This window comes from Bubalus kerabau, chromosome 19 (assembly GCF_029407905.1).
Source record: "Bubalus kerabau isolate K-KA32 ecotype Philippines breed swamp buffalo chromosome 19, PCC_UOA_SB_1v2, whole genome shotgun sequence".
Classification (NCBI taxonomy): domain Eukaryota; kingdom Metazoa; phylum Chordata; class Mammalia; order Artiodactyla; family Bovidae; genus Bubalus; species Bubalus kerabau.
The window spans coordinates 27,711,475-27,739,428 of NC_073642.1; the positions used below are offsets into that span (position 1 = coordinate 27,711,475).

General features: G+C 45.5%; 1 protein-coding gene across 3 annotated transcripts in view; it reads left to right on the forward strand.

The window, feature by feature from the left end:
* Positions 1-27,954, forward strand: part of IL16 (interleukin 16) — a 110,259-nt gene that overhangs the window by 50,439 nt on the left and 31,866 nt on the right. For all 3 annotated transcript variants that reach the window (XM_055555755.1, XM_055555756.1, XM_055555757.1), the window contains exons 3-9: positions 3,191-3,299; positions 9,071-9,213; positions 10,136-10,246; positions 13,845-13,959; positions 22,980-23,053; positions 24,560-24,776; positions 26,967-27,084. In XM_055555755.1, the coding sequence (XP_055411730.1) occupies positions 3,191-3,299; positions 9,071-9,213; positions 10,136-10,246; positions 13,845-13,959; positions 22,980-23,053; positions 24,560-24,776; positions 26,967-27,084 (887 nt within the window). The remainder of the gene's footprint in view (positions 1-3,190; positions 3,300-9,070; positions 9,214-10,135; positions 10,247-13,844; positions 13,960-22,979; positions 23,054-24,559; positions 24,777-26,966; positions 27,085-27,954) is intronic.

The window sequence follows — 27,954 nt, forward strand, 5'->3', positions numbered from 1 at the left end:
TCCCTGGGTCAGGAAGATTCCCTGATGGAGGGCATGGCAACCCGCTCCAGTATTTTGCCTGGAGAATCCCACGGACAAAGGAGCCTGGTGGGTTACAGTCCATGGGGTTGCAGAGAGTTGGACACAATTGAAGAAACTTAGCACACACTTCTGGATGTGACGTTGGCCATTTGCAGATAATGTGGACCAAAAAAAAAAAAAAAAATGCTGCATTTCTATGATTTTTCTGCTATCAATTGGCTTTTTATGTCAAGTAGTTTCTAAATCATGTTTTGAACACCAGGCTTTATCAAGAGGATTAAAATAAAGAAATTTAACAAGAAAATATACTTTTTGGAAAACTTATTTATTTATTTGGCTGCACCGGGTCTTAGTTGCCACATGCCGGATGTTTAGTTGTGGCATGAGAACTCTTAGTTGAGGCATGTGGGATCTATTTCCCTGACCAGGGATTGAACCCAGGACCCCTGCACTGGAAGTGCAGAGACTACCATCTGAGCCACTGAGGAAGACCAATAATCTCTTTAAATATATATAAGCCCCCTCTCATATAATCTCTCTCCTTTAGCATATTTCCTGGGCTATCTTTGTTAGAGAAGATAATTTTGTTCAAGTTAATATAGTGCCATCTACTGCTGGAAAAAGGAAAATGAATGTCTAGGAAGATGAGTTCTCTGGTTTTGGACATTGATGTGTACAAGTAAAAAGGAATTGATATGTGGAATTTCTTGCAGGATCCTCTTGTGTCAGAACTAGATACAGTTTTAATAAGAAAAAAAGGTTGTGAGTAGACTTCTGGCTCCAGATGGTTATATGGTTACTGAGTACACTTTATTAACTCTCCCACCTCTTAGAAACTTCTATCAAAAAAAAAAAAAAAAAAAAGTACCAATAGGGAGAAATGCAGGTCAGAGCAGGAAGCCATGGAAAGGGGCCAACCATATTCTGGAAGCCATGAGGACTTTCTGCAGGACATAGTGCAGGTGAGATTGGATTGAGGGAAGGGCTCATTAACCTGCTGTTGACCACAGAGGAAGGACAGGCCTGGGGAATGAGTGTGACAGAGGCCAACTGAACTGCCTTCTCCAGTGCCTGGGGCTGGAGGGGAAGATAGGTTACATGGGACATAGGGAGAAGCAGCAGTAGGTCCTCCTTCCTCTCTGGGAAGTGCATCAGGTGCCGAAAGCCGGCAGGCATTTGGCACATGAAATGAATCAGCACTGCCAACGAGATAGATCTGTCAGAAAAGGGTGGCAGATACCCTTAGTAAACCTGTATGCTAGAACATTAAATCCCAGGTAGCATTTGAGCCAACTGGAGTTTCTAGATAGACTAACCAATATTCCCAAATCCTATACTCAGCAAATCACTCAAGTGTGATGACCACAGAAAGACATTCTCAGACATGCAAATATTCAGAGAGCTTTCCATCTGCACAGTTTTTCAGAGAACATACACACACTCTCTGTCTTTCTCTCCTAAGGATTATGGTCGTGACTAATAAAGCCAACATAACTCAAGAACTAAGTCACAATCATTGTGGCTAATAAAGTTATGCAATAGGAAAACAATATAAAAATAGTTCTGGGAAGGGAAGTAAAATAATTAATACCATTATGCTCATCATCAACCTCTAGTCTTCTGTTCCCCATCCTCTGTTTCTAAAATACCAGGGTGAGGAGATGGGAGTGAGTGAAAGTTGTTTCAAGTTCTCATCTTATCTGAGAAAGGGTCATTCATTTTCTCTTTTCTCACTGGCCTGATAGACAGACAAGTTCAAGTGTGTGGTTTAGTAAGTACTGCTTCTAGATTCAGTACAGAGTTTCCGAATTATTAGTATAAAAAAGAAGCAGGTAAAATTTGATCAATATGGCAAAGTAGAAAAACAATAACAGAATAATAACCAAATTTAACTTAAGAATATTGATTTTTTCAAGTCCTAAATGAAATCTTCACAGGCAGAAATCAGCAGTATAAGAAAAATGTGATACACTCGAGAATGCAAGGAGGTTCAATATCGAGAAATCTCTTTATATAACATTCATTTAGTGACTGTTTCTAAGTGCCTATGATGAGCCAGAACAATAGAACTTACTTGGTTATCTCCCCTAAATCATACCTCCCGGCCTCTCATTCGTGTCGCTCTTTAGTTCTTTTCTTCACAGCACGTGTTATTCTGTTATTATCTTTCAACTTTTTGTTTGTTTGCTGTTGTTCTTCCATCACTAAAATGCCTTTTCTCCAAAATCAGTGTCCTCCTTTGTCTTGTTCACAGCTGTATTCCTATTGCCTAACAGATAACCTGACATGTAATAGCTGACATAACCATTCAACACTTAATTATTTATTTCTGGCTGTGTCTAGTCTTAGTTTCAGCTTGGAAGATCTTTCATTGAGGCACACAGACGTCTCCCTAGGTGTGATGCCTGACTCCAGAGTCCCCGGACTCAGAAGTTGCAGCACATGGGCTTAGTTGCCTTGCAGCATGTGGGATCTTAGTTCCCCATCTAGGGATCAAACCTGTGTGCCCTGAATTGAAAGGTAGATTCTTAACCACTGGACCACCAGGGAAGTCTCTGTCATTCAACATTTATTGCATTAGTTCAAAATTTATGCAATTTCTATTCATTATTATAATTTTTATTCTTCATAATATAAAAATATACTCATTTCATATTCTTTATTAAATGAATTATATATCTATGAGTTAGTAGATGACAAAATGAATTACTATATCAATGAGTTAATGCTACTGCTGCTGCTGCTAAGTCGCATCAGTCGTGTCCGACTCCGTGCGACCCCATAGACAGCAGCCCACAAAGCTCCCCTGTCCCTGGGATTCTCCTGGCAAGAACACTGGAGTGGGTTGCCATTTCCTTCTCCAATGCATGAAAGTGAAAAGTGAAAGTGAAGTCGCTCAGTCGTGTCTGACTCTTAGCGACCCCATGGACTGCAGCCTTCCAGGCTCCTCCGTCCATGGGATTTTCCAGGCAAGAGCACTGGAGTGGGGTGCCATTGCCTTCTCCAATGAGTTAATGGATGGTAGTAATTCTAAATTCCTGCCTTCATAGAGCCTGTAATATACAGGAAGAAACAGACCATCTGACAAGTATTTCCATGGTCAGTGTTGAGATCTCATTTTTTTTTTTCTATTCTAATTTCTGAATAAAAAATGGAAATTGTTTTGCAGGAAACTTCTACAACTTCCTCTCGAGAAAAGTCCGGAAAACTGGACCCACAAAGTAATAACTTCCTGTTTCCCAAAGCCTGTCATCAAAGAACACGCAGCAACTCAACCAGTAAGTGTCACTGAACCATCCTCAGGAGCAGGGCTTAGATTGTGGTGAATGCAGTAAGTCTCCTACATATTAACCTTTAAGTTGTGAACTTCCAAAGATGCAAATGTGTATTCTCAAGTCCAATCCTGGAAGTTAGTTCACGTGTCTGGCATATATTGTCATGTGCATCCTCTACAAATGGTTGTGCTTGTGTGTCCTTTAGTGTATAGGACTATATAGAGGACAGTAGTATCTTTATTTCAAGCCCAGGATGTCTGGAAGCAAGTGTAAAAGCAGTGGCGATGTAGCTGGCCTACTGTACTTTTCAAGGCACTGCACTATAAGATTTAAAGTGTTTTCTTTATTTTGGGTGTTTGTTTTTTATGTACCTATTATTTGTGTGAAAAGTGTTATAAACCTATACAGTACATTACTATTAATATATAGCCAATTGTGTTAGTTGGGTACCTAGGCCAACTTTGTTGGACTTATGAATGCACTCTCAGAACAGAACTCATTTGTATGTAGTCAACTTGCTGCATTGGGAATGTCAGTGATGTGGGAGATTTGGGGGAGGGTGGATCTCTGTTTGTCCAGCCAGACTGCTCCAAAATGGTGTCCGCAGCTTCTCTGGAGCATCCTTCATTGCATGTGCATGCTCTGGCCAGCTGGAGCACCTCTGCTCTTGTCCATAGAGCTCTCTGTGGGTTGGTCACTCCTGTTCTAGGTGGATCTCAAGTGCCAAGTTGGGAAGAGCTGACACTGAGGATAGAAGACAAGGACTTTACTCTTGCTCTGTCATCTGACAGGCTCTTTGGTCTTAGGAAGTCCGTGGTCTCTCCCAGAGTTTTTGTCACCTCACCTGTTGCAGGATGGGAGTTGGGACTGAAAGATGTCATGATTCTTGGTTGTTGCAAATAGGATAACACTAATTCAAAAGTCAGAAAAATGTGAAGAATGCAGAAAAACATGAAGACGTTAAAAGCATGCCAGATCTGAATATTAGAGACCATCTGCATCTCCTACTTGGAAGGCAGATTCTTTACCACTGAACCACCAGTGGTAAAGCTTCCAGCTTCCAGCTTATGCCAACTCCGGAGTATCTCACTGGGCTTTGTTGTTTTCTTAAGCCCCGTCTACTGTTTGTAAATGGCCCCTTCATTCAATTTCTCAAAGTCCTAGCTCAATGTGCTTTTTGCTTCTGTCAAACCCTCACTGGTCCATGTGTCTATAAACTCAGTGGAAAGAATACTTTTCTGCACAGGTGCAATTCAACACCCCTTCATTATTTACTTCTCTTCTTCGGAGTGCTCCTGTTCTTCTATTCAGATGATCTTCATTTTGTCAGTTATTTCTAAAAAGTGTCTTGGTTAAATTAATATTTGGCTGCCGTATTTGCTGAACATAGTTTTTTCAGTTTATTCTTTCTCTTTTAATTTTTTAACATGAAGATGTTCTCATCTGATCTAATCAAATCCATCAAATTTTTCCTGTCTAATCCTAAAAGTTTCTTCTACATGTAGAGAGCTATTACTTCTCATGTACACTTATTTAATTATTACACTATGACACCTTTAAATTGCCTCCAATTTATCAAGATTTACAAGGTAATTATAGATATATGCTTGCACATGTTTCTTGGATCATATTTGATTACAGATTTATGAGAGAACCACAGAAGTTATATAATATGAAGATTATTTTGTGTAGAACCATATTGATTAAATTATTTCTACCTAGTATTTTATTCTAGTTTTTAAATTATTTGCCTTCCCCATAAATTTACTCTCTTTGTAGTTTATTTTTGATGTTTGATATGAAACAAAAATCTAGATAGATTTTTTTTTCCTAAGTGCCTGATTCCAGCATCAGTCATTGGTAGTTTTTGCCCATCCTTTTATTTCATTCTTTTTGCTTACTTTGTTTATCTCTTGCAAATGATATGCACTTAGATCTTGAAAGTAAATGTGGCAGTCTTTCTAAGAGAGAAGCTTAAGCCATTGACTTTAGTATTATAATTAATATTTGCTTTTATTCATATTCTTTTTAGGGCTTCCCAGGTGGTGCTAGTGGTAAAGAAACTGCCTGCCAATGCAAGAGACATAAGAGTTCAGTCCCTGGGTTGGGAAGATCCTCTGGAGGAGAGCAGGACAACTCGCTCCAGTGTTCTTGCCCGGGAAATCCCATGGACAGAGGAGCCTGGCAGGCTATGGTCCATGGGGTTTCACAGAGTCTTTCTATTTTTATGGTCACTTTTTATTTGTTTTCTGTGTTTAGTTTTTGCAGTGATTTGGCAGGTTTATTTAGTTTTTTATCACCACTTCTTCATTGATTAAGTTTAATCAATTAGGTTTAATCAATTATTAATAATAATACTTGAGACTGTATTTTTCCAAATTGTCAGCCTTATGGGAGATGGGGTTATTTGTCTCTAGACCCATTCCCATTTATTTCCCCATTTCATAATACCATGTAAACTTAAATAAAAACTCATGTTATTATTGTTGTTCAGTCATTCAGTTATGTCTGACTCTTTGCAACTCCCTGGACTGCAGCGCACCAGGCTTCCCTGTCCTTCACTATCTCCTGGAGTTTGCTCAAACTTTTGTCCATTGAGTCAGTAATGCCATCCAACAATTTCATCCTCTGTCATCCTCTTCTCCTCCTGCCTTCAATCTTTCCCAGCATCAGGGTCTTTTCCAATGAGTCAGTTCTTCGCATCAGGTGGTCAAATTTTGGAGCTTCAGCATCAGCCCTTCTAATGAATATTCAGGATTGATTCCCTTTAGAAGTGACTGGTTTGATCTCCTTCTGTCCAAGGGACTCAAGAGTGTTCTCCAGCACCACAATTCAAAAGCATGTTATTATATAACCATAAAAATACATAGTTTCCCTGTCAAAAATTGTTTTGGCTTTTGCATTTGGATTTTATAACCCCATTTTCAGTGAACTCAGTGCTAACTGGTTTCAACTCCCTCCCACCCCAGCCAAGGTGATAATTTTGATGTATTTCCTTGATGTTGAAACATATCCAGTCATTTTCAGAAGGGGCAGGAAAGGGCTCAGACCACCAGTTAGTGCTTTGGAGAGACTGTTCTGTCCTGACTCCAGGCCTGTGTCCTTGCTGATCCGAACTCACAGTGGGAGCAGGAACTCCCTGCTCAGAAAGCCTGAGTTGACTTTTTTTCTTTTTCTGCCTAGCTCAGTGAAGACAGAAACGGAGTTGGTGTGGCCAGTCTTGCTCCCATGGTGCTGGCCTGTGGCTCTAGGTGCTTCTGTCCTATAGGCTGATCCAAGTTGGCCACGTGTTTGCTTGTCCATATTCCCTGAACCCAAGCCATGCACTGCTGCCCTTCTTCATATGGTAGTCCCCTTGCCCTGCTGAGGGCAGGAGAACGGGAAACTGGGATCCATTTCCTCATGATAAAGTAAGGATTGGACTTTTGTGTTTCCCCAAAAGACCACTGAAGGACTGGACACACCACCAGGGGAGCCTGATAAGCACACAGACTCCCCCAGACGCCATCTGTACAGGCGTGGATTCAGCAGGTCTGGGTGGGGCATTGAAATTTGAGCCACTTATGATAAAACATTCAATAAATATGTTGCCTGGGCTTCCTTGTTGGCTCACTGGTTAACAGTCCACCTGCCAATGCAGGAGATGTGGGTTTGATCCCTGGTCTGGGAAGATCCCACATACCTGGGAGCAACTAAGCCTGTGCACCACAGCTGCTGAGCCTGTGCTCTAGAGCCCGGGAGCCACAACTACTGAGCCCATGCACCCTACAGCCTGGGTTCCGCAACAAGAGAAGCCACCACAATGAGAAGTCCATGCGCCACAACCAGAGAGTAGCCACTGCTTGCTGCAGCTAGAGAAAAGCCTGCACAGCCACAAAGACCCAGCATGGCCATAAATAAATAAACAAAAGTATATATTAAAAAAAAACATGATGCCCAGGCAGATTTAGGATCATCTATAGCTCCACTTCCCAACTCCGCCCCATGATTCTGTGTCCCCTCTTTCTGGAGTGTGGTTTTCCGAAGCTCTCGGCTTCCTCTCTCTCCTGGCCCCTCTGGGGGCACTTGGTCCCTGTGAGTTGGGGAGAACCACCTCCTAGTGTGGAGAGATGCTGGGAGCAGCTGCCCTCGCAGGGGCACTTGGACCACCAGTGAACCACGACACCTCCTTTCTCCCCCAGGCCTTCGTCCCTTTCCTCCTCCTCCCTTAGGGATCTCACATCTCCATGAAAGCCCACTGTGTTCCATTTTCTCAGCCCACTCTGGGTAATGGCTTCCTTTCTCCAGCCTATAAAGCAACTTAAGTCTTTCCTACCCCAAGAATAAATGCAAACCAAAGCTCTCTGCCAACCTACCTTCTTCCCTCTGAACCACCACCAATTTCACATCTTTATCTTGGGGAATTTCCCACCAAAGCCACTTGGGTACTAGGAAAGCCCCGCCCTTCTTTGGGTGCCTGACGTCCAGTATGGTGGCCAGTGTCCACATCCTTCTCACTTGTAATGTGGCTTATCCAAATGGAGATGCTCAGAAGGGTAAAAGATGTGCCCATTTAAAAGACTAAGCACAAAACTAAAGAAAAGATGCAAAATACCTCATTAATAACTTTGCAGATTATTTATATGTTGAAATGACAGAGTTTAGGTGTATTGAACTAAATAAAATATTAGGGACTTCCCTGGAAGTCTAGTGGTTAAGACTCTCCAGTTCCACTGCAGGAGACACGAGTTTGATCCCTGGTCAGGGAACTAGCATCCCTCAAGCTGTGAAGCATGACCAAAAAAAAAAAAAAAAATTAACATTAAACTCTTTTTCTTTTACTTTTAAAAATGTGGCTACTAGAAAATTTCAGATTACATATATGACTTGCATTGTATTTCAGTTGGGAAGCACTGGTCTTAGACAGCGAGGAGCCATGGCAGATAATCTCTGAAGATTTTTCCAGCTGAAAGCAGTAGGGTAGATTTCCTAGTTGGGTAAAAGGAAGTCTGAGTTTCCCCCTAAAGGAAGAGAAGATGATTGCCATGCATATTCTTAGATCCCCAAGGACTCAAGAGTTGACTCTTTGCCTGCCTGTGTTAGGGGTGTGTGGCCTTCCCTGGTCCTGCAGTGGTAAAGAATCCACCTGCCAATGCAGGAGACCCTGGTTTGATTCCTGGGTTGGGAAGATCCCCTGGAGGAGGGCATGGCAACCCACTGCAGTATTCTTGTCTGGAGAATCCCACGGACAGAGGAGCCTGGTGGACTACAGTCTATGGGGTCGCAAAGAGTCAGACATGACTCTTTATGTACCTGTGTGCAAATGTGTGTGTAAGAGGCAGATCACCCAGGCTTCTGCCCCATCTCTCCTCTGGCCCTGCCTGTATGGGGCATCATTTCTGCTTTCCTCCTCTCTCTTGAAATGCCCCCCTCCTCACCCCCGGCAGCAGGGACTGGAGCTGACAGATCATTGTGGTTTCCTGAGGACCCAGCATCCTACTTGACACGTAGGAGAGGCCACATCAACCCTCACTAAGTTGAGCTGAGTTGAAATGGAAGCGACAGTCCCACCCTCACCCCATGGAGCACACAGCATGGACAAAGGTAGCCAGAATACCGCCTACTTCTTCCTCTGCCCTCCCTATCACGTACCCGGTGCTGGGCGCTCCATGCTTCAAGTTCACTCTGGCCCCCAGCTTGTGAGGGCTGGCCATAGGCGAGGACGACATTCTATCTTGAGCTTCGCTGTCTGAGAACACAAATGATTTCTCCCTTTCTTTCCTCTCCTGGGTTAGGTGTCAATCCCTATTGCACAGGAGAGACGGATTTTCCAACAACCAAGAAGTCAGCGGTTTCAGCGGATAGGCAGCCTTATTCCCTCTGCAGTGGCAGGAAGTCTCTCTCTCAACAACTGGATTTTCCTGCAGCAAAGGCTGTGGTAAGAACGAAGGGCAGGGAGGCCCGAGAAGAGGGAGCGAGGGGAAGACTGCTTGAAGAGCCTTCCTGGTGGTTTGATGTCCACAGGGCTACAGTGGTGAGGAGCTGGCTTGGGGGCAGAGAACAACATGAGGAATGGTCACCTGTGACCGCTGCCCGCAGCTGCTTCCATGTTGTTAGGATCTCATATGGGCAGAGAACACTTCACCTGTGCAGACCCTGAAGTGGGGCTTTATGTGGATCCCTTAATTTCATCTGCACAGTGACCCTAAGAGGTCGTCGAGGGAAGTGGGGGCAAGTTAAGGAAGGCATGGGAGTTCATAATTTTAAAAACAATTCTTTAAAAGAGTTCTATTTATTTATTCGACTGCACTGCAAGCATGTGGGATCTTATTTCACTGACCAGGGATCGAACCTGAGTCCCTGGCATCAGAAGGCAGATTCTTAACCACCAGATTACCAGGGAAGTCCCACATCTTGGGGTTCCTGACCCTCTGCCCACCACCCTGTGCCTGGCCCAGATGAGGGTCTCAGTAAATGTGCCTTGGATTCTGTTGAGGACATTCTTGGCCATTGACCTACCAGCCTCTGCTGGGGACTCTGAGTATAGGACTCACTGTCTGTGGTCTGTGATGTGTGATCTGTGACTCGGGACTCACTCCTGTAACAAATCTTAGTGAGCATCTGGCTGCTGGTCGAAAAGGAGCCTGGGCTCAGCAAAGATGTCTCCTGGGGCCACCAAAACAGACCCTTGCACTGGACTCCCAACCATCCGCCCTGCATTCACCTCACTGCAGCCGCCATGTGGCAGACACTCAGAAGAGCAGGCATCAGGGTTTTCTCCTCCATGGGCTTTCCCCCTTCCTGGGGTAGTGAGCCGACATCCTTGGACTCATCCTCTCTCCACCTCACCCTTTTTCCAGGGCTTGTCAAGACCGACACGGTCGCTCAGCACAGCTCAGCTCGTGCAGCCCTCAGGGGGCCTCCAGGCGTCTGTCATCTCCAACATCGTGCTGATGAAGGGCCAGGCCAAGGTGAGCAAGGACCATGGCCAGGGGAGGCTCCTGGATGGACACGTGTTCCCAAGGAGCTGGTGGGGATGGGGACAGGGGCTGGGGATCCGGGCTTGGAACAGGAGTGTCAGATGCTCTCATGCGAGCAGGCTCAGGGAGGGGCAGGCAGCCTAGCTCTGCACAGAGCAGGTCATAGGAAGATGAATGTTCCCCAGTTTGTCCCTGGTTTGCTGTTTTTGAAAATAGTTTTACCCGATGATTCAGTTCAAATCATCGTCAGGGTCAGTTCAAATCATCGTCAGGGTCAGTTCAGGTGCTATAACAAAAATACCTTAGACTGGGCAGCTTAAACAGCTTATGTTTATTTCTCATGGCTCTGGAGGCTGGGAGTCCAAGTTGAAGGTGCTGGCAGTTGCCATGTATGTTGAGGACTTCTTCCCTGATTTTACAGTGGCTAAGTTGGTAAAGAAGCTGCCTGTAATGCAAGAGACCCAGGTTTGATCCCTGGGTCAGGAAGATCCCCTAGAGGAGGGCATGGCAACCTGCTCTCATATTCTTGCCTGGAGAATCCCATGGACAGAGGAGCCTACAGACAGAGGACTGTAACCCAAGACAGGCTACAGTCCTTGGGTCGCTGAGTCGGACACGACTGAGCAACTGAGCACACACATAGTTGATGTACAATATTATATGTTTCAGGTATACAACATAGTGACTCACAATTTTTAAAGATTATATTCTATTCACAATTACTGTAAAATATTGGCTCTGTTCCCTGTGCTGTGCAATGTCTCCTTATAGCCAACATATTTCATATACAGTGGTTGTGCTTCTTTATCTCCTCCCCCTGTCTTGCCCCTGCCCCCTTCATGAGGGCTCCACCTTTATGGCCTAGTCACCTCTGAAAGTTTCCCCTAATGTATTGATTTGATGGGGGGGAACACACATTCAGTCCATGTGTCTCCCCGAATTCAGATATGCAGACTGATTTTTGCCTCACAGTCGAGAAATACTGAAAGATAAGGAGAAAAGCAGTGGAGGTGGTGGGACAGCCCCAGTGCTCTGGGCACGCCCCACAGAGCATGCTGCCCTGAGCAAGGAGATGACATGGGCACCAAAGAACTTCTGGGGTAGACACGGCTGCTGCTGCAGAGTTCTCAGGCCAGCCCAAGTGACCAAGATGCTTAATGGAAGGGTAGGTTTCTACCCACCTCATGATTTTGGCATGTGGTGTGAGAAGCTATTCACCAAAATGGTCTTCCTAGAGGAAGGCTCCACATGTCTAAAGTCCTCCTCTCCACCCCTCATCACTTCTATCTCCTGGGAGCTCAGCAGAGAAACGAGGAGAAACCAGTGGGAAGAGCTAAGATAACTGTCCCTCTAGTCACAAGGGAGTCACTCTCTCCAGTGCCCAATTTTCTCCAAACAGCTTCTCTTCCTGATTTGTAAATCACAATGCTTTTACCTTCTTGCATTTTTTGTTGTTCAGTTGCTCAGTCGCGTCCGACTCTTTGTGACCCCATGGACTGTAGCATGCCAGGCTTCCCTGCCCTTCATCATCTCTTGCATTTGGGCAGATGCATTTTAATACCATCGACTTTGAGATTGTTTTGAGATTGTCTTTTGCAGTGCTCAAGTGAAGGCAAGGACTTCCCTGCTGTCCAGCAGTTAAGAATCTGTACTTTCAATGCAAGGAGCAAGGGTTCGATTCCTGGTTGGGGAACTAAGATTCTATGTGTGCATGGCACGGCCTAAAAAATAAAAGTTGTATACATATAAAAAGGAAGGCAGAATGGAAAAGGGCACCAACCCTCTAGCAAAGATGATTAAAAATGGTGTCAGTTATCTCAGTGTGCGTAGATTGTACAGTCAGTGAGTAGACTTCATGGGCGTATGCATCACTGAGCAGATTGAATTGGCCTTGATGGGAAGCAGGAAGGTATTTGGCATAGGAAGCCTGGAGTGCAGAGCAGGAGTGGTGGCTTCAGAAATAGGGCAGGCCTCCCACTGTCTCCCTCATACAACCTCCACATCCAAGACCTCATCATTAACAGGCATGAGTAGGAGTGAGGCCAGAACTGAGTTGAGGAGGAGGAAGCAGAGCTGGAAGGATCCACCAGCGCTTGAGGTAGAAGAAGTGAAGTAGCTCAGTCGTGTCCAACTCTTTGCAACCCCATGTACTGTAGCCTACCAGGCTCCTCCCTCCATGGGATTCTCCAGACAAGAATACTGGAGTGGGTTGCCATTTCCTTCTCCAGGGGATCTTCCCCATCCAGGGATTGAACCTGGGTCTCCCGCATTGCAGGCAGACACTTTAACCTAAAGTCAAACCACAAAAGCAGCTGCCAAAACCCAGGCACAGCACCAGGGGATTTGCAGGGATCCTTCCATTAATTGTCACAAAACCCTGTTATTTTCTGCTAATAGATGAGGAGGGCTTACCTGGTGGTTCAGCAATCAAGAATCCACCTGCCTATGCAGGGGACCTGAGTTTGATCCCTGGGTTGGGAAGATCCCCTGGAGAAGGAAATGGCAATCCACTCCAGTATTCTTGCTGGAGAATTCCATGGACAGAGGAGCCTGGCGGGCTACAGTCCATGGGTCGGAAAGAGTCAAACACGATCGATGCCTAAATAACAACGTAGACAAGGAGCTGAGAATCTGGGACTCACAGGACTTGCCAAGATCACTTGGTTAGTGAGCAACTGAACCATGACAGTGACTGAAGACCTTCTGACCCCGGGCTCTTATTCTTGCCCACTGCACCATCCTGCCTCACTAGGGCAGCTGAAAGTTTGGGTCTAGAGCAATTATTTCAGCCAGGAAGAAGCTGGGAGCCCAAACAGAAGCCCAATCCACTTTCTCATTTTCCTACCACTGTGCTTCTCCTGGACCCCACTGGTCTCCCCATCCTGCAACACCCACCACCTTCACCAGAAGCTCACACCAGCACTGTGTCCACACTACTTTCCTGTCTGGCCCCTGCTCACTGGGTTCTCTTAGGATCTGAAGGTGGCTCTCAGGCCTGCCACCTCTCTGATGATGGGTGATGCATGAACTTCTCCGAGGAGCCTAGGAAAAACTGCCTAGGAGAAACAGCCGCAGTGATGCTGATACCCGGCAGCCATCACTTGGAGGGATCTTCCTGGAAGCCGTGATGCTGACCATGCCCTGGCATGCTTGTGAGCTGAATCCAGAGGCCCAGCCTCCAGCCAGTGTTCATGCCTTCACTCTACAACATATATTTCCTGAGCATCTGCCTCCGGAGACCAGACCCTGACAAATAAGATGCACCCACTGCCTCCCTGAGCTCACAGTCTCAAGAGGAGCGACCCAGGCTAAGCCTCCTTGGGAAGTTGTTGTTGTTGTTGTTTAGTCATGTCTGACTCTTTGCAACCCCATGGACTATAGCCCACCAGGCATCTCTGTTCATGGGATTTCCCAGGCAAGTATACTGCAGTGGGTTGCCATTTCGTTTCTCAGGGGATCTTCCCCACCCAGGGATTGAATGTGGATTTCCTGCATTAGCAGGTGGGTTCCTTTATCACTGAGCCACTGGGAAACCCCAATGAATGGCATGGAACATGCCTCAGTCTGACCTTCTTTTCTTCTTTCCCAGGGCCTGGGCTTCAGCATTGTTGGAGGCAAGGACAGCATTTATGGCCCCATTGGAATTTACGTTAAAACCATCTTTGCAGGGGGAGCAGCAGCAGCTGATGGAAGGCTACAAGAAGGTAGATCTCCGAGGCTTTACTAGGTGACGTTTGAGGAATCAAAAGAGAATCCCCAGGCTCCCCAGGCTTCCAGTAGACACTGTTTGTGTGGGCCATTTTAAAGTCTTTATTGAATTTATTACAAAATTGCTTCTGTTTTATGTTTTGTTTTCTTGGCTGTGAAGCATGTGGGATCTTAATTCCCCAACCAGGAATCGAACCCAGATCCCCTGCATTGGAAGGCAAAATCTTAACCACTGGACCACTAGGGAAGCCCTGGTAGAAGCTCTTGGGAACGTAATATGTGTCTCAAGCCTTCAGAATCCAGCTTGCATGGATTCTGCAGAGAGTCTGCAGGCAGTGGGATACACGGCCGTGATGGCTCTATCATGCCTGGCCCATTGGCTGGGTGTGTTTGCACCCTCAGTCTGTCATTGGCCTGGGACAGAGAACCAAGGCATCTGCTCTGCCCCTTGCATTCCTATTGCTGCCTTTGCTTTTCAAGGCTCCTCTCAGTTGCTGGCACCCCCCTCCTATTGACATCCTGTTTCTTTTCTGTTGTCTGCCCACCCCAGCCCACAACCATGGGGAGCCAGGCCCAGTGCTCTAATGAGTTGGGTGAATGTTCTCTGCGAGCCTGTCCTGTTCTGGACTCTAGGAATGCAGAAGATTATCAGATGGGGTCCTTCTACTGAGAAGCTAATGGTCCACCCCACTGCCCTCCTTCCCCTTCTGCCCACCCTGTGCTATCAACTACCTCCCTTCAGCTTATTCATCTCTTCTGGGGAGGGAAGCCCCTGAGAGGAAGGAGTTGAAGGGCCTGAGATGCTCCCCGAGTGCCCCTCTCTGTCTCCTTGTCTTGGAGGGGAGGGTTTTCTCCCCACCCAGTCCCACCCCACAGTCACCCACCAGTTATTGGATAAGATGCTTGACCCCATGTTCTAACTGGAAGGCAGAATTTGGGAGCAGATGGTCACAGAGCAGACTGAAAACCCTGCAGGCCTGACACTGGGCTACAAATGGATCTTTAAAGATAAGAGACCTCACAACCTTCCTTCTCTTCCCTATCAGGCCAGTTTCTGCACACTTTGCTGGAAGCCTTACCACCTTTAATAATCTAATTTGTTTTCAGGGTAGGGTTGACCAACTAGAGCCTTGCAGGCCATGTCTGGGCCACTGCCTATGTTTATAAGGCTCATGAATGAAGGACAGTTTCCCTATTTCTTCAATGGCTGAAAAAAAGTCAAAAGATGTTTTGATGCTTTTGTGACAAATTAAATTCAAATTTCAGTCTCCATAGAAGAGCTTTACTGGGACACAGCCGTACTCACTCATTGACCTCTGGTCTACAGCTGCTCTTAGGCAGCATTGAGTAGTTTCTACAGACAGCTTGTGCTTGCAAAGTTTAAAACATTTTCTGTCTGGCTCTTTATAGAAAAAGTTTGCCAACTGTAACATTATACAGGGTTATGCATATGGATTTTATTATATGGACAGTGGGGAGTGTTGGAAGCTTTTTCTAATTTGGGAAGGACTGGCCAGGACCAGGGTTTTTTTTATTTGTTTTTTTTTTTTAAGATGATTCAGGAAGCTGAGTGTAAGATGAAGTGGACTGGCCAGACACCAGAAACAATAAAACCAGTTTAGAAGCTATTTCAAGAGCCAGGCTCCTAGCTCTTCAGGGTCTTCCCTGAGGCTGTAAACTTGGGAAGAGAAAGATACTGAAGGGTGAAGCAGTGGCTTCTGTGGCGGTGGCAGATGAGGCCAGAGAACCCCTGAAGTTGTCTGATCTTAGTAAACCAGAGAACAATGATGAGTTACATAGAATAGGAGGCGGAGGACTGGATGAATCACAAGCTGGAATCAAGATTGCCCAGAAAAATATCAACAACCTCAGATATGCAGATGGTACAGCTCTAATGCCAGAAAGTGAAGAGGAACTAAAGAGCCTCTTGATGAGGGTGAAGGAGGAGAGTGAAAAAAACTGGCTTAAAATTCAACATTCAAAAAATGAAAAAACAAACAAACAAACAAACAACGAAGATCATGGCATCCAGTGCCATCACTTCATGCAAATAGATGTGGAAAAAGTGGAAACAATGACAGATTTTATTTTCTTGGGCTCCAAAATCACTGCAGACAATGACTGCAGCCACAAAACTAAAAGATGCTTGCTCCTTAAAAGAAAAGTTATGACAAACTTAGACAGCATATTAAAAAGCGGAGACATCATTTTACCCACAATGGTCCATCTAGTCAAAGCTATGGTTTTTCCAGTAGTCATGTATGGATATGAGAGTTGTACCATAAAGAAGGCTGAGTGCCAAAGAATTTAGGCTTTCAAACTGCGGTGCTGAAGAAGACTCTTGAGAGTCCCTTGGACTGAAAGGAGATCAAACCAGTCAATCCTAAAGGAAATCAATCCTGAATATTCATTGGAAAGACTGAATATTCATTTGGCCACCTGATGCAAACAGCCAACTCATTGGAAAAGACCCTGATGCTGGGAAAGATTGAGGGCAGGAGGATCGGGGGTGACAGGAGGTGAGATGGTTGGGTAGCATCACCAACTCAATGGACATGAGTTTGAGCAAACTCCAGGAGAAGGACACAGAAGCCTGGTGTGCTGCATTCCATGGTGTTGCAAAGAGTGGAACACGACTTAGTGACTGAACAACAACCACAACAAGAAGGTGAAGGAAGAGGACCAAATGAAGATATTCAGGTTTAAACAGCAGAGTGGAGTCAGGTCTCCAGGTGACCACTAGGTGGCGCAGTCCAACAGGCGAATGAAAATTTGGGTCCCAGTTCAAGGGACTTAAGCTTGTTGAATTGTTTTTAGGGTCATGTGGAAACTAGCTGAAGTTATAGAGTGGATAAAGGAGGCAGGGAAGAGTGGAGAGTGAAGAGGGCTGAGGCACAGCTTTAGGGGAATAACTGAATCCAGAGGCCTGCAGATGAGTCCCTAAAAGAAAAAGAAGAAAGTAGATCAGGATCTTAAGACTCTGATTTATATCCGCTGAACTTTTCTGTGTTTGAATAAAAGGTGGAGGAGGAACTGAAGTGGCCAGGAGAAACTAGCTTCATGGATTTTCTTTCCAGGTATTTGTCTCCCTTAGTTCATAGTAATCATAAGAGTTCGGTGAAAAAGGCACTCAGCTAGTTTGCAGTCCTTGATTCCAGCCTCAGATAATTGACTGAATCCCCTTTTGTAACTTCTTTCAAAAGTGAAGCTTAAGAATAGGGCCTCGAGGGGCTTCCCTGGTGGCTCAGCAGTAAAGAATCTGTCTGCCAATGCAGGAGACACAGGTTCGATCCCTGGTCGGGGAAGATCCCACATACTGAGGAGCAACTAATCCCGTGTGACACAACTATGGAAGCCCTCTCACCGCAGAGTTCACACTCTGCAACTAGAGAAACCACCACAATAAGAAACCCGCGCACCGCAACTAGACAAAGACCCACAGGCACAAATAAATAAATGGATGAATGAATAATTTTTTTTAAAGAAAAGAATTCACAGGGGATATATCTGTTGTGTCGACTGAAAACAAGAAGATGCACAATGTGAGAGGTGGAGTTAAGTTTCATTTGGGGCAAAATGAGGACTGCAGCCCAGGAAACAGCACCTCACATAGTTCTGAGAGACTGCTCCAAGGAGGCAGTGGGGGCAGGTCAGTATATAAGATTTGGTGAAGGCGGTGTTCCATGCAATCAAGCACTTATTTTACAAGAGGTTTTCTGCTAGTCACGAGGAGCTAATGTCACCATGAAAGGACTTAGTGCTTTTCTAGATATGAGGAAATGTGAGGATTGGGGTCATAAAATCAGTTCCTGAAAATATCAAGCTATAAAGATCTGTTCCACCAGTTTCCCGGGAGCTCAAAGAGCCTCACTCTCTACCCTGGACTCCCTTCAGGGCGTGTCAAAGGTCAACAGCTGCAGCAGCACAGGGTTCAGTCTCCTCAGAGGCAGATGGCAGATGCCCTTGGCAGGTGCCACTTTGTAGTTGACAGGTGCAACAAAACTATTGTGTCCAGATCAAGGCTAATAATGTTTCATCTGTATTCCCCTTGCAAGAAAATGATTGTGTAAGATTTATATGGCAAAACCAAGACTAAACACCTTCCACCAAAAATGACCAAATAAGGAATAAAGACTCTGGAGGTTCCAGAGTTGGGCTCTGTGGCTCCCTTGAGATGGACCTTCTCATAATTTGAAGACAAGTTCAGGATTTTGTGTAATGAAGAATGGGTAGTGAGGTATGAAGTATGGCCTTTATAAATCCTTCCTTCAGCATGCACTTAGTTATATTGTGATTATTTTTTTAATTTGTCAGTTTTCATTCCTCAACTTGGCATCTTCTAAGGAAGAGGACTGAGCCTTTTGTTTTTCTCCTCTAGTTTTAGCAACTGAACATATTAAGCTGATTTGAATATTCTCCCCACCCCTTTTATTGTCACAGACACGTTGGATAAAATAGCACATTCAAACTTTAGAGAAAGAAATGGAAACACCCAGCTTCTCAGACACAAAGAAACCACTTGATCTTAAGTATGACCTTCCCAGGAATTGATGATGTGATAGTGAAACTGACTGGTGTCATTTCCAGGGCTCCAAACAGCTCTGGTACCATTGTTCTTTATGTCTCAGCACAGAAAGAATTCAGTGAGAGACAAAGTAGTAGATAAGTGATTTATTAGAATAGTACACTTGTGAATTCTATAGATGGGTAGGTGAGAAATGCCACCCCCTGAGACTTACTGGGCTACAGTTTTATAATAATAAGGAAATGTGGGGAGGAGGAGAAGACCTTCTTTCTCTTTCTTGAGTAGACGTCATGTGTCCATCATCAGTTCCTCTTCCAGGTTGGGCAGGCAAGTTTTCTTGTCCCTGCAGGTCAAGTTAGGTCCACAAATTGCTGTTTTTCATGTGTGCAGAGAGCGTGTCCTAGGGATCATTAACTTACTGAGCTCACTGGGCAGCATGTGGGCTCACGCCACTGTTGTTTCACTGTTTTGGGGCATGTCTCCTGCCTCTGTCGCATGGTTTTGTTGCTAAACAAGACTGCTTGGTTAAGCAAACCTGCTTTCCTGAGTAATCATTAGCTGACAGGGTCTCCCATATTTTTTCTACTCACAGTCCGCTAGTGGAATTAACTATTTAATCACCTACTTTGTCTCTTCTCTCTGTCCCTGGCAGTAGCACAGGAAGCTGCTTATGGGGCATAAGGCCCAAGGACTGGGCTTTGATGCCCATACAGGGACAGGGGAGGTGGCCATGGGCCCTGGGACCCTCTGAGAACCTGCAGAAAGCCTTCATGCTCATGAGCCAGCAAGCCAAGGGAAGCAAGGAGGAAACATAACTTTGCCCTTGGCTCTTGGGTGGAAGAAAGACATCTCCCTCAAGAAAACAAAGAGTCAGTCTGTGTCTGGGTGAGTCTTCAGCTTTCCCATCAGAACCTGGGTCTCAGCACTTCCATGCCACAGAGCTAATGTTACAACTAGTCCTAAACCAGCCCTGAGACCCCTGTGTGCCTACTGGGAAAAAAAGGGAAAAAATAAAAGTTAGCAGTCTGAGGGCTATGAGAGTTCCACTAGAAAACAAGCTCCCCTTGAAAATGAGTTGAAAATAAAGACTATAACTTTTCAGCCATAAAAAGAATTAAATCCTGCCACTTAGGACAACATGGATGGACCTTGAAGACATTATGCTGTGTGAGATAAGCAGACAGAGAAAGACAGTACATGATCTTACTTACATGTGGACTAAAAACAAAACAAAAAACCTGAACTCACAGATTCAGAGAATAAATGGGTGGTTGCTGGAGGTGGGCAAAATTGATGAAGGTGGTCAAAAGCCATTAACTTCCAGTTATAAAATGAATCAATCATGGTGACTTTAGTTAATAATATTATATTGTGTGTTTGAAAGTTGCTAAGAGAGTAGAGCTTTTTAAAAAAATTTTATTGAAGTATAGATGATTTATAGTGTTGTGCTAATTTTTATTGTATAGCAAAGCGACTCAGTGATACACATGTTTTTTTTCATGTTCTTCTCCATTATGGTTTATCACTGGATATTGAATGTAGTTCCCTGTGCTGCACAGTAGAACCTTCCTGTCTATCCATCCTGTATATACTAGTTGGCATCTGCCAATCCCAAACTCCACTCCTTCCCTCTTCCAGCCCTCCACTGCTTTGACAACCACACCCCTCTTTAGATAGTAGATCTTGAAAGTTTTCTCATCACAACAACAACAACAACAACAAAATCAACTTGTAACCACGTGTGGTGACTAATATTAACTAGGTTATGAGTTTGAGAAAACTCCTGGAGGTGGTGAAGGACAGGAAAGCCTGGCGTGTTGCAGTCCATTGGGTCAAAAAGAATCAGACATGACTTAGTGACTGAACAACAACAATATTGTGGTAATTATTTCTCAGTGTATAATATGCTGAAAAAAAATAAAAGAAGTAACTGAAAAACAATAAGGAAAGAATAGAACACAATGAAAAGATAAATGTGAAAAAATAACTTAGAAATTAAAAAAAGTTAAGTCATTGCCAGGAAAAATATCAACCTCAGATATGCAGATGACACCACCCTTATGGCAGAAAGTGAAGAGGAACTAAAAAGCCTCTTGATGAAAGTGAAAGTGGAGAGTGAAAAAGTTGGCTTCAAACTCAACATTCAGAAAACGAAGATCATGGCATCTGGTCCCATCACTTCATGGGAAATAGATGGGGAAACAGTGGAAACCGTGTCAGACTTTATCTTTTTGGGCTCCAAAATCCCTGCAGTTGGTGACTGCAGCCATGAAATTAAAAGACGCTTACTCCTTGGAAGGAAAGTTATGACCAACCTAGATAGCATATTGAAAAGCAGAGACATTACTTTGCCAACAAAGGTCCATCTAGTCAAGGCTATAGTTTTTCCAGTGGCCATGCATGGATGCGAGAGTTGGACTGTGAAGAAAGCTGAGTGCCAAAGAATTGATGCTTTTGAACTGTGGTGTTAGAGAAGACTCTTGAGAGTCCCTTGGACTGCAAGGAGATCCAATCAGTCCATTCTGAAGGAGATCAGCCCTGGGATTTCTTTGGAAGGAATGATGGTAAAGCTGAAACTCCAGTACTTTGGCCACCTCATGCGAAGAGTTGACTCATTAAGACTCTGATGCTGGGAGGGATTGGGGGCAGGAGGAAAAGGGGATGACAGAGGATGAGATGGCTGGATGGCATCACCGACTCGATGGACATGAGTTTGAGTGAACTCCGGGAGTTGGTGATGGAGGCCTGGTGTGCTGTGATTCATGGGGTGGCAAAGAGTTGGACACGACTGAGCGACTGAACTGAACTGAAAGTCATTGAAATTTAAAAACAAACAAACCTCAGTGGGTGGGTTAGACAGCAGATAAATGCAACTGTCAAGAGAATATGTGAGCTGGAAATTATCCAGGGAGGCCACACAGAGCAATGGAGGAAAAAAAGATGAGCACTAGAGAAACATGGAGAATAGGTTGAGAAGGTCCAGAATATCTAATGGGAATTCTAGAAAGAAAGAGCATCGTGAAAGCAGGGGAGTGATAGGTGATAAGAGCATGGTTAAGAATATTCTAGAATTATTTCAAAGCCCAGAACTTCAATACAAGGAAGCACCCCAATACATCCTAGTTAAAATTCAGGCTATTGAAGACAAATGAAAAAGTATATTTAAAACAACCAGAGAAAAAAAGATGGATTGTCTATAATGGAACCATAATTAAGTGACTGCAGATTCAGCAAGAGCAATCAGGCCAGAAAGTCATGTAAAAAATACAGAGGCAGAGGACTTCCCTGGTGTTCCGGTGGTTAAGACTTTGCTTCCACTGCAGAGGGCACAGGTTCAATCCCTGGTTGGGGAACTAAAATCCCACATGCCTCACAGTGTGGTCAAACAAAACAAAACAAAAAAACAGAGACAGTGCTCTCTGTTGGTGTATTGAATAGATTGAGTGAATGGGAGAAAGTGATTTTCTGTGCACATAAAAATGGATTTCTGGATACAGAAAAATTTTTTCTCTTAGGTGTGTTAGTGTTGTGGAGACAGGACTTGGAGTAAAAAGCCCCCAGTCCTAATTCTTACTACCATTTGAACTTCAGACTTCCCTGAGCTCACTTTCCTCTTCTGTAAGACAAGATCTTCATGGCATTCTGGAAACATCACATCCAACCCACATTTACTGAGTACTAGGGAGGCCTCACCCAGAACTGGCCCTGGGGGTACAGCATCTGCTGTTACAAAGCCCCATCTTCAGGGAGGGACTCTCTCGGGCTCTCAGTGACCACTGGGGTGATGAGAGCTCTGAGAGTGGGAGGTGCCAGATGCCCCAAAAGCACAAAATCAGAAGAGACTGAGAGGTTGAGGCAGTAGCTGAGACTTCCCTGGTGGTCCAGTGGTTAAGAATCCTCCTTCTAATGCAGGGGACACAGGTTCGATCCCTGATCAGGGAACTAAGATCCCACATGCCACAGGGCCACTAAGCCCACTCATGGCAACTAAAGAAAGCTTGTGGATCACAACAAAGACCCAGTGCAAGAAAAAATAAAGAGATGGTAGCTGAAAAAGGTAGGAGACACACATTGTAGTTGAGAAGATCCATGGAAACAAGCACGGAGCTTCACAGATGACAGTAGAAAGGCCGGTGTACGATGTTTCAGCAAGTGGTCCAGGAGAGAGGGCGGCATGAGGGGCTGAGGCGGGAGGGGAAGAGGTGAAGCCAGGAGGTGGACAGGGAGCCGACCGAGCCAGGCCTTGGGTAAGGACCCTGGATCCCACCCTGGACTGTAAGAAGGGCCAGAGAAGGCCCAGCCCTGCTGCCCTGCCTGCCTCTCAGTGGGAGAGACCTGGGTGAGTAATGTTCTCTGTGGTGGTTTGTGCATCACACAGAAAGCTGGACAGGGGGTTGAGGGAGCACACTAGAGTTTAAGGTGGGGGTAACGCCCCCTCTTGGGGCCACACTCTTTTCAGCTACGATTCCTCCCTCCTCCCTCTCCCAACAGGTGATGAAATTCTGGAACTCAATGGAGAGTCGATGGCTGGACTGACACATCAGGACGCTTTACAGAAGTTCAAGGTGACCATTTGTTATCCCTCTATGGCCAAATGCTCAGGCCTCCAGACAAAGGAGCCAAGCTCCCAACGTCACCCTACTTCCTTTAAACCTACACATTCTAATGGTGGGCTCCTTTGCGTGGGGCACCCCGCTGACACCAATCTTGGCACAGTGCCCAAAAGAGGCCTCACTCAGGAAATCACAGTGTGGTCAGGACTGTTGCCTGAGGCCACGTCAACCATCTAAGGTTTATAGCACTGTTTCAAAATGTTCCACGTATTTCTGTTACAATCTGCTTTAAGTTTTGAAGACAGTCACTGAAAGGTATTTTTTGAGTCTCCAACTAGTTAGTTCAAGACTGTCTTTTTGGCATATATAAGAGTTGACTCATTGGAAAAGACTCTGATGCTGGGAGGGATTAGGGGCAGGAGGAAAAGGGGACGACAGAGGATGAGATGGCTGAATGGCATCACCGACTCGATGGACGTGAGTTTGAGTAAACTCCGGGAGTTGGTGATGGACAGGGAGGCCTGGACTGCTGTGATTCATGGGGTCGCAAAGAGTCAGACACAACTGAGCGACTGAACTGAACTGAACTGATGTATATATGTGGTATGTGCTCATACACGTGTTCAGTTGTGTCTAGCTCTTTGCGACCCCGTGGACTGCAGCCTGCCAGGCTCCTCTGTCCATGGCATTTCCCAGGCAAGAATATTGGAGTAAGTTGCCAATTCCTTCTTCAGGGGATTGTTCCGACCGAGGGATTGAACCCATGTCTCTTGCACCTTCTGCATTGGCAGGAGGATTCTTTACTACTGAGCCACCTGGGGATGGGCTTCCATATAGCTCATCTGGTAAAGAATCCACCTACAATGCAGGAGACCCCAGTTTGATTCCTGAGTCAGGAAGATCCACTGGAGAAAGGAACGGCTACCCACTCCAGTATTCCAGCCTGAAGAATTCCATGGCCTGTATAGTCCATGGGGTCGCAGAGAGTCAGACAATACTAAGCAACTTTCACTTTCACCTGGGAATATATGTGGTATATAAGATGTTGTATTCATATTCAGACATATAAATATATATCATGTAAATGTATACATGGGCTTCCCTGGTGGTTCAATGGTAAAAAAAAAAAAAAAAGAATCCACCTGTCAATGCAGGAAAAACAGGTTTGATCCCTGAGTCAGGAAGATACCCTAGAGAAGGGAATGGCAACACTCCAGTATTCTTGCCTGGAGAATCCCATGGATAGAGGAGCCTGACGGGCTAAAGTCCATGGGGCCCCAAAGAGTCAGATGTGACTGAACAACAGGAGTCAGACGTGTCTGAACAACTAATCAACAGCATATGTATATACAGGTTTCCATATCTCAAACACACACACACACACACACACACACATCCTGCTACATGTTCTTCAAAAACATGTTCTTCCGCTACTGTTATTCACAAAAAAATAGTAATAAATAAAAGGTCGGCCTTGCCCTGAGCTGCTGCTGGAAGCTGTGACCCTCTCTATTTCAGCAAGCCAAAAAGGGGCTGCTCACCCTCACAGTCAGGACCCGCCTGACGGCCCCCCACTCCCTGGGCAGCCACCTGTCCCCCCCACTGTGCCGTTCCCTGAGCTCTAGCACCTGTGTCACCAAGGACTGCGGCTCCTTCGTCCTGGACAGCCCCGAGGCGCCCGCCAGCAGCACCAAGCCCAACGACAGGATCCTGGTGGAGGTGTCCCTGAAGAAAGGTAGGCAGGCGTTGCCTCCCAGGGGCCTCACTGTCCTCCTCCACCCTCTGACTGGACCCCCCACTTCTGAGCTGTCTCCCAGACTTTTCTAGGGGTAATCAGGCCAGGCTGTTGTCCTTAAGCAGATTTTTGTTGTTGGAGTATAGTTGCCTTATGGCTTCCCAGGTGGCTCAGATGGTAAAGAATCCACTTGCCAATGCAGTAGACATGGATTTGGTCCCTGGGTCAGGAAGATCCCCTGGAAAAAGCAATATCAACCCACTTCAGTATTCTTGCCTGGGAAATCCTATCTACAGTCCATGGGGTTGCAAAGAGTCGGACATGACCAAGTGACCGAGCACTCATATGGTTGCTTTACAGCACTGTGTTAGTTTCTGCTGCACAGGAAAGTGAATCACTATAGTGAAGTGAAGTCACTCAGTCGTGTCTGACTCTTTGCGACCCCATGGACTGTAGCCTACAAGGCTTCTCTGTCCATGGGATTTTCCAGGCAAGAGTACTGGAGTGGGTTGCCATTTCCTTCTCCAGGGTATCTTCCCGACCCAGGGATCAAACCCAGGTCTCCCGCATTGCAGGCAGGCGCTTTAACCTCTGAGCCACAAGGGAAGCTATACATATACATATATGCCCTCTTGTTTGGATTTCCTTCCCATTTAAATCACCAGAGAGCAATGAGTAGAGTTTCTGTGCTGTACGTTAGGTTCTCATCAGTTAGCTATTTTATATTTAAATTAGTTATATTTTATACATAGTAGTGTATATATGGCAGTCCCAGTCTCCCAGTTCATCCCACCTCCCTTTCCCCCTTGGTACCCATATGATTGTTCTCTATGTCTGTGTCTCTGTTTATGATTTTACAATGTTTTATGATTATTGTTTAGCCCCAGGGTCTAGAGCTCTGTTTGTTAACAGAAACCCAGGACACAGCATCCAAATTCAGTCAATTCAGTCAGTGTGCTCTGGTGCAGTGGTTAAAATAAAACAGAATGAAGCAAACACAGGTCTCTCTCTCTCATGCATACACACACACACACACACACACACACACACACACACACACAACCAGGAGTTGCAGCTCTACGGCAAATCTGCTGGGACCTTGGATAGGTCACTTGCCCTCTCTGGGATCTTTTTCTTACTTGCGGCAGAGAATTGAGATGCTCTCACATGCAGACATTTGAAGATCAACATCCAGTCCCTTCACCACTCGGGGTGGATGCTGACAGCGATGGGCTCATCAGGCCCTCCCCGCCAGAGTGCAGCCAGGCTGAGACCTGGAGGGTGAAGAGGAGGCAGCCGGCTCAGATTGTTGGGAGAGAGGGAAGGCCAGTGTGGCTTCAGCAAGGTGGGCAGGGTGAGAAGTGGTTTTGGAGCTCTTCATGGGGACAGAGAGAAAGAACCTGCAGGCCTTTGTAGTTTTGTTGTTGTTGTTCAGTTGCTCAGTCATGTCTGACTCTTTGTGACCCCGTGAACTGCAGCACACCAGGTTTTCCTGTCCTTCACTATCTCCTGGAGTTTGCTCAAATTCATGTCCATTGAGTCGGTGATGCCATCCAACCATCTCATCCTCTGTCACTCTCTTCCCCTCCTGTCCTCAGTGTTTCCCAGCATCAGGGTCTTTTCCAGTGAGTTGGCTCTTTGCATCAGGTGGCCAGAATATTTGGAGCTTCAGCATCAGTCCTTCACTGAATATTCAGGATTGATTTCCTTTAGAATTGACTGGTTTGATCTCTTTGGCTGATGCTCTGCTAATTGCAGTTGGAAATCCTTGAGGGACTTCTGAGCACTCTCTCCATGACAAGCTATGTTCCAGCCATCCTGGCTGGCCTCCTTGTTGGCTCTGCAACCTGGCCTGCTCTCCTTCCTTCTTCCTTCCCTCGCATCTTCTCTCTTTCCTCCCTCCTTCCGTCCCTTCCTCCTTTCCTTTTCCCTTTTTTCTTTCTCCCCCCCTGTCTTCCTTCTTTCTCTTTCCCTGCTCGATCTCAGCATCTTCATCTGCCTTGGTCACTAGTTTCTGACCCTCGAGCAGTGCCTGTTCACAGTGATGCTCTGCGACTATGCATGGAGTGACTGCATTGATCAATAGGAGACGCCAACTAACCCAGGACAAGTTTGGGCCCCTGACAGACCAGCGCACACCTGGTCTAGTGCAGTCACAAGCCCCAGCCTCCACTCTGTTCTGCCTTCCAGAGGCTGGTGTCGGGCTGGGCATCGGACTGTGCAGCGTTCCCTATTTCCAGTGCATTTCTGGCATCTTCGTGCACACGCTGTCTCCAGGATCCGTGGCACATCTGGACGGTCGACTGCGGTATGTCCCGATTATGTTTTGGAAAAGATCTTAAGGCAGGAATTCCTTAGTGTGTCAGGAGATTGATCGGAAGATGAGATCTTTAGAATTGCTCCTCAAAGTGTGGTTCCTGGACCAGCGGCATTGACATCCCTTGGGAATCCCTTGGACATGCAGAATTCCAGGGCCCTCCCCCGACTCACTGAATCGGAACCAGCATTTTAAGGAGATCCCGGGGAATTTGTATGCACGTCATCATGTAAGAGATATTGTCTCGGAGAATAATGGCCAGAAACAGAAAACATGAAGTGAACACACTTTAATTCAGATGTAACTGATGTAAATTGTATAGTGACATAAACAGGAGGTTCAAGGAGGTTTGCCTGTGTAGTCTATATGGAAAAAAAAGCTTACTAAGCAAATCAATAGTATTAACTCCGTTTCTTGGTAGCACAAACAAAAGATTTTTCGGCATTTCACGTATGTCTTTTTACAAATAACTTCTAAGAGAAGTAAAAATCTAAATTTTATTTTTAACAAGTTATCTGAGTCTAGTAATAATATTTTATTCCAGTTTAGCTTGTTAGAATACTCAGTTCCACATTCATATATGGTTTATCTTCTGTCATCGAGCATATGATATATGCTGGTAGCTCAGCAGTAAAGAATCTGCCTGCCAAGCAGGAGATTCCTGGGTCAAGTTCAGTTCCTGGGTCAGGAAGATCCTCGGGGCAAGGAAATGGCAATCCACTCCAGTATTCTTACCTGGGGAATCCCATGGACAGAGGAGCCTGGTGGGCTATAGTCCATGGGGTCGCAAAGAGTTGGACATGACTTAGCTACTGTTTACAGCAACATATGCTATATATTTATATGTATCCCAGATAATAT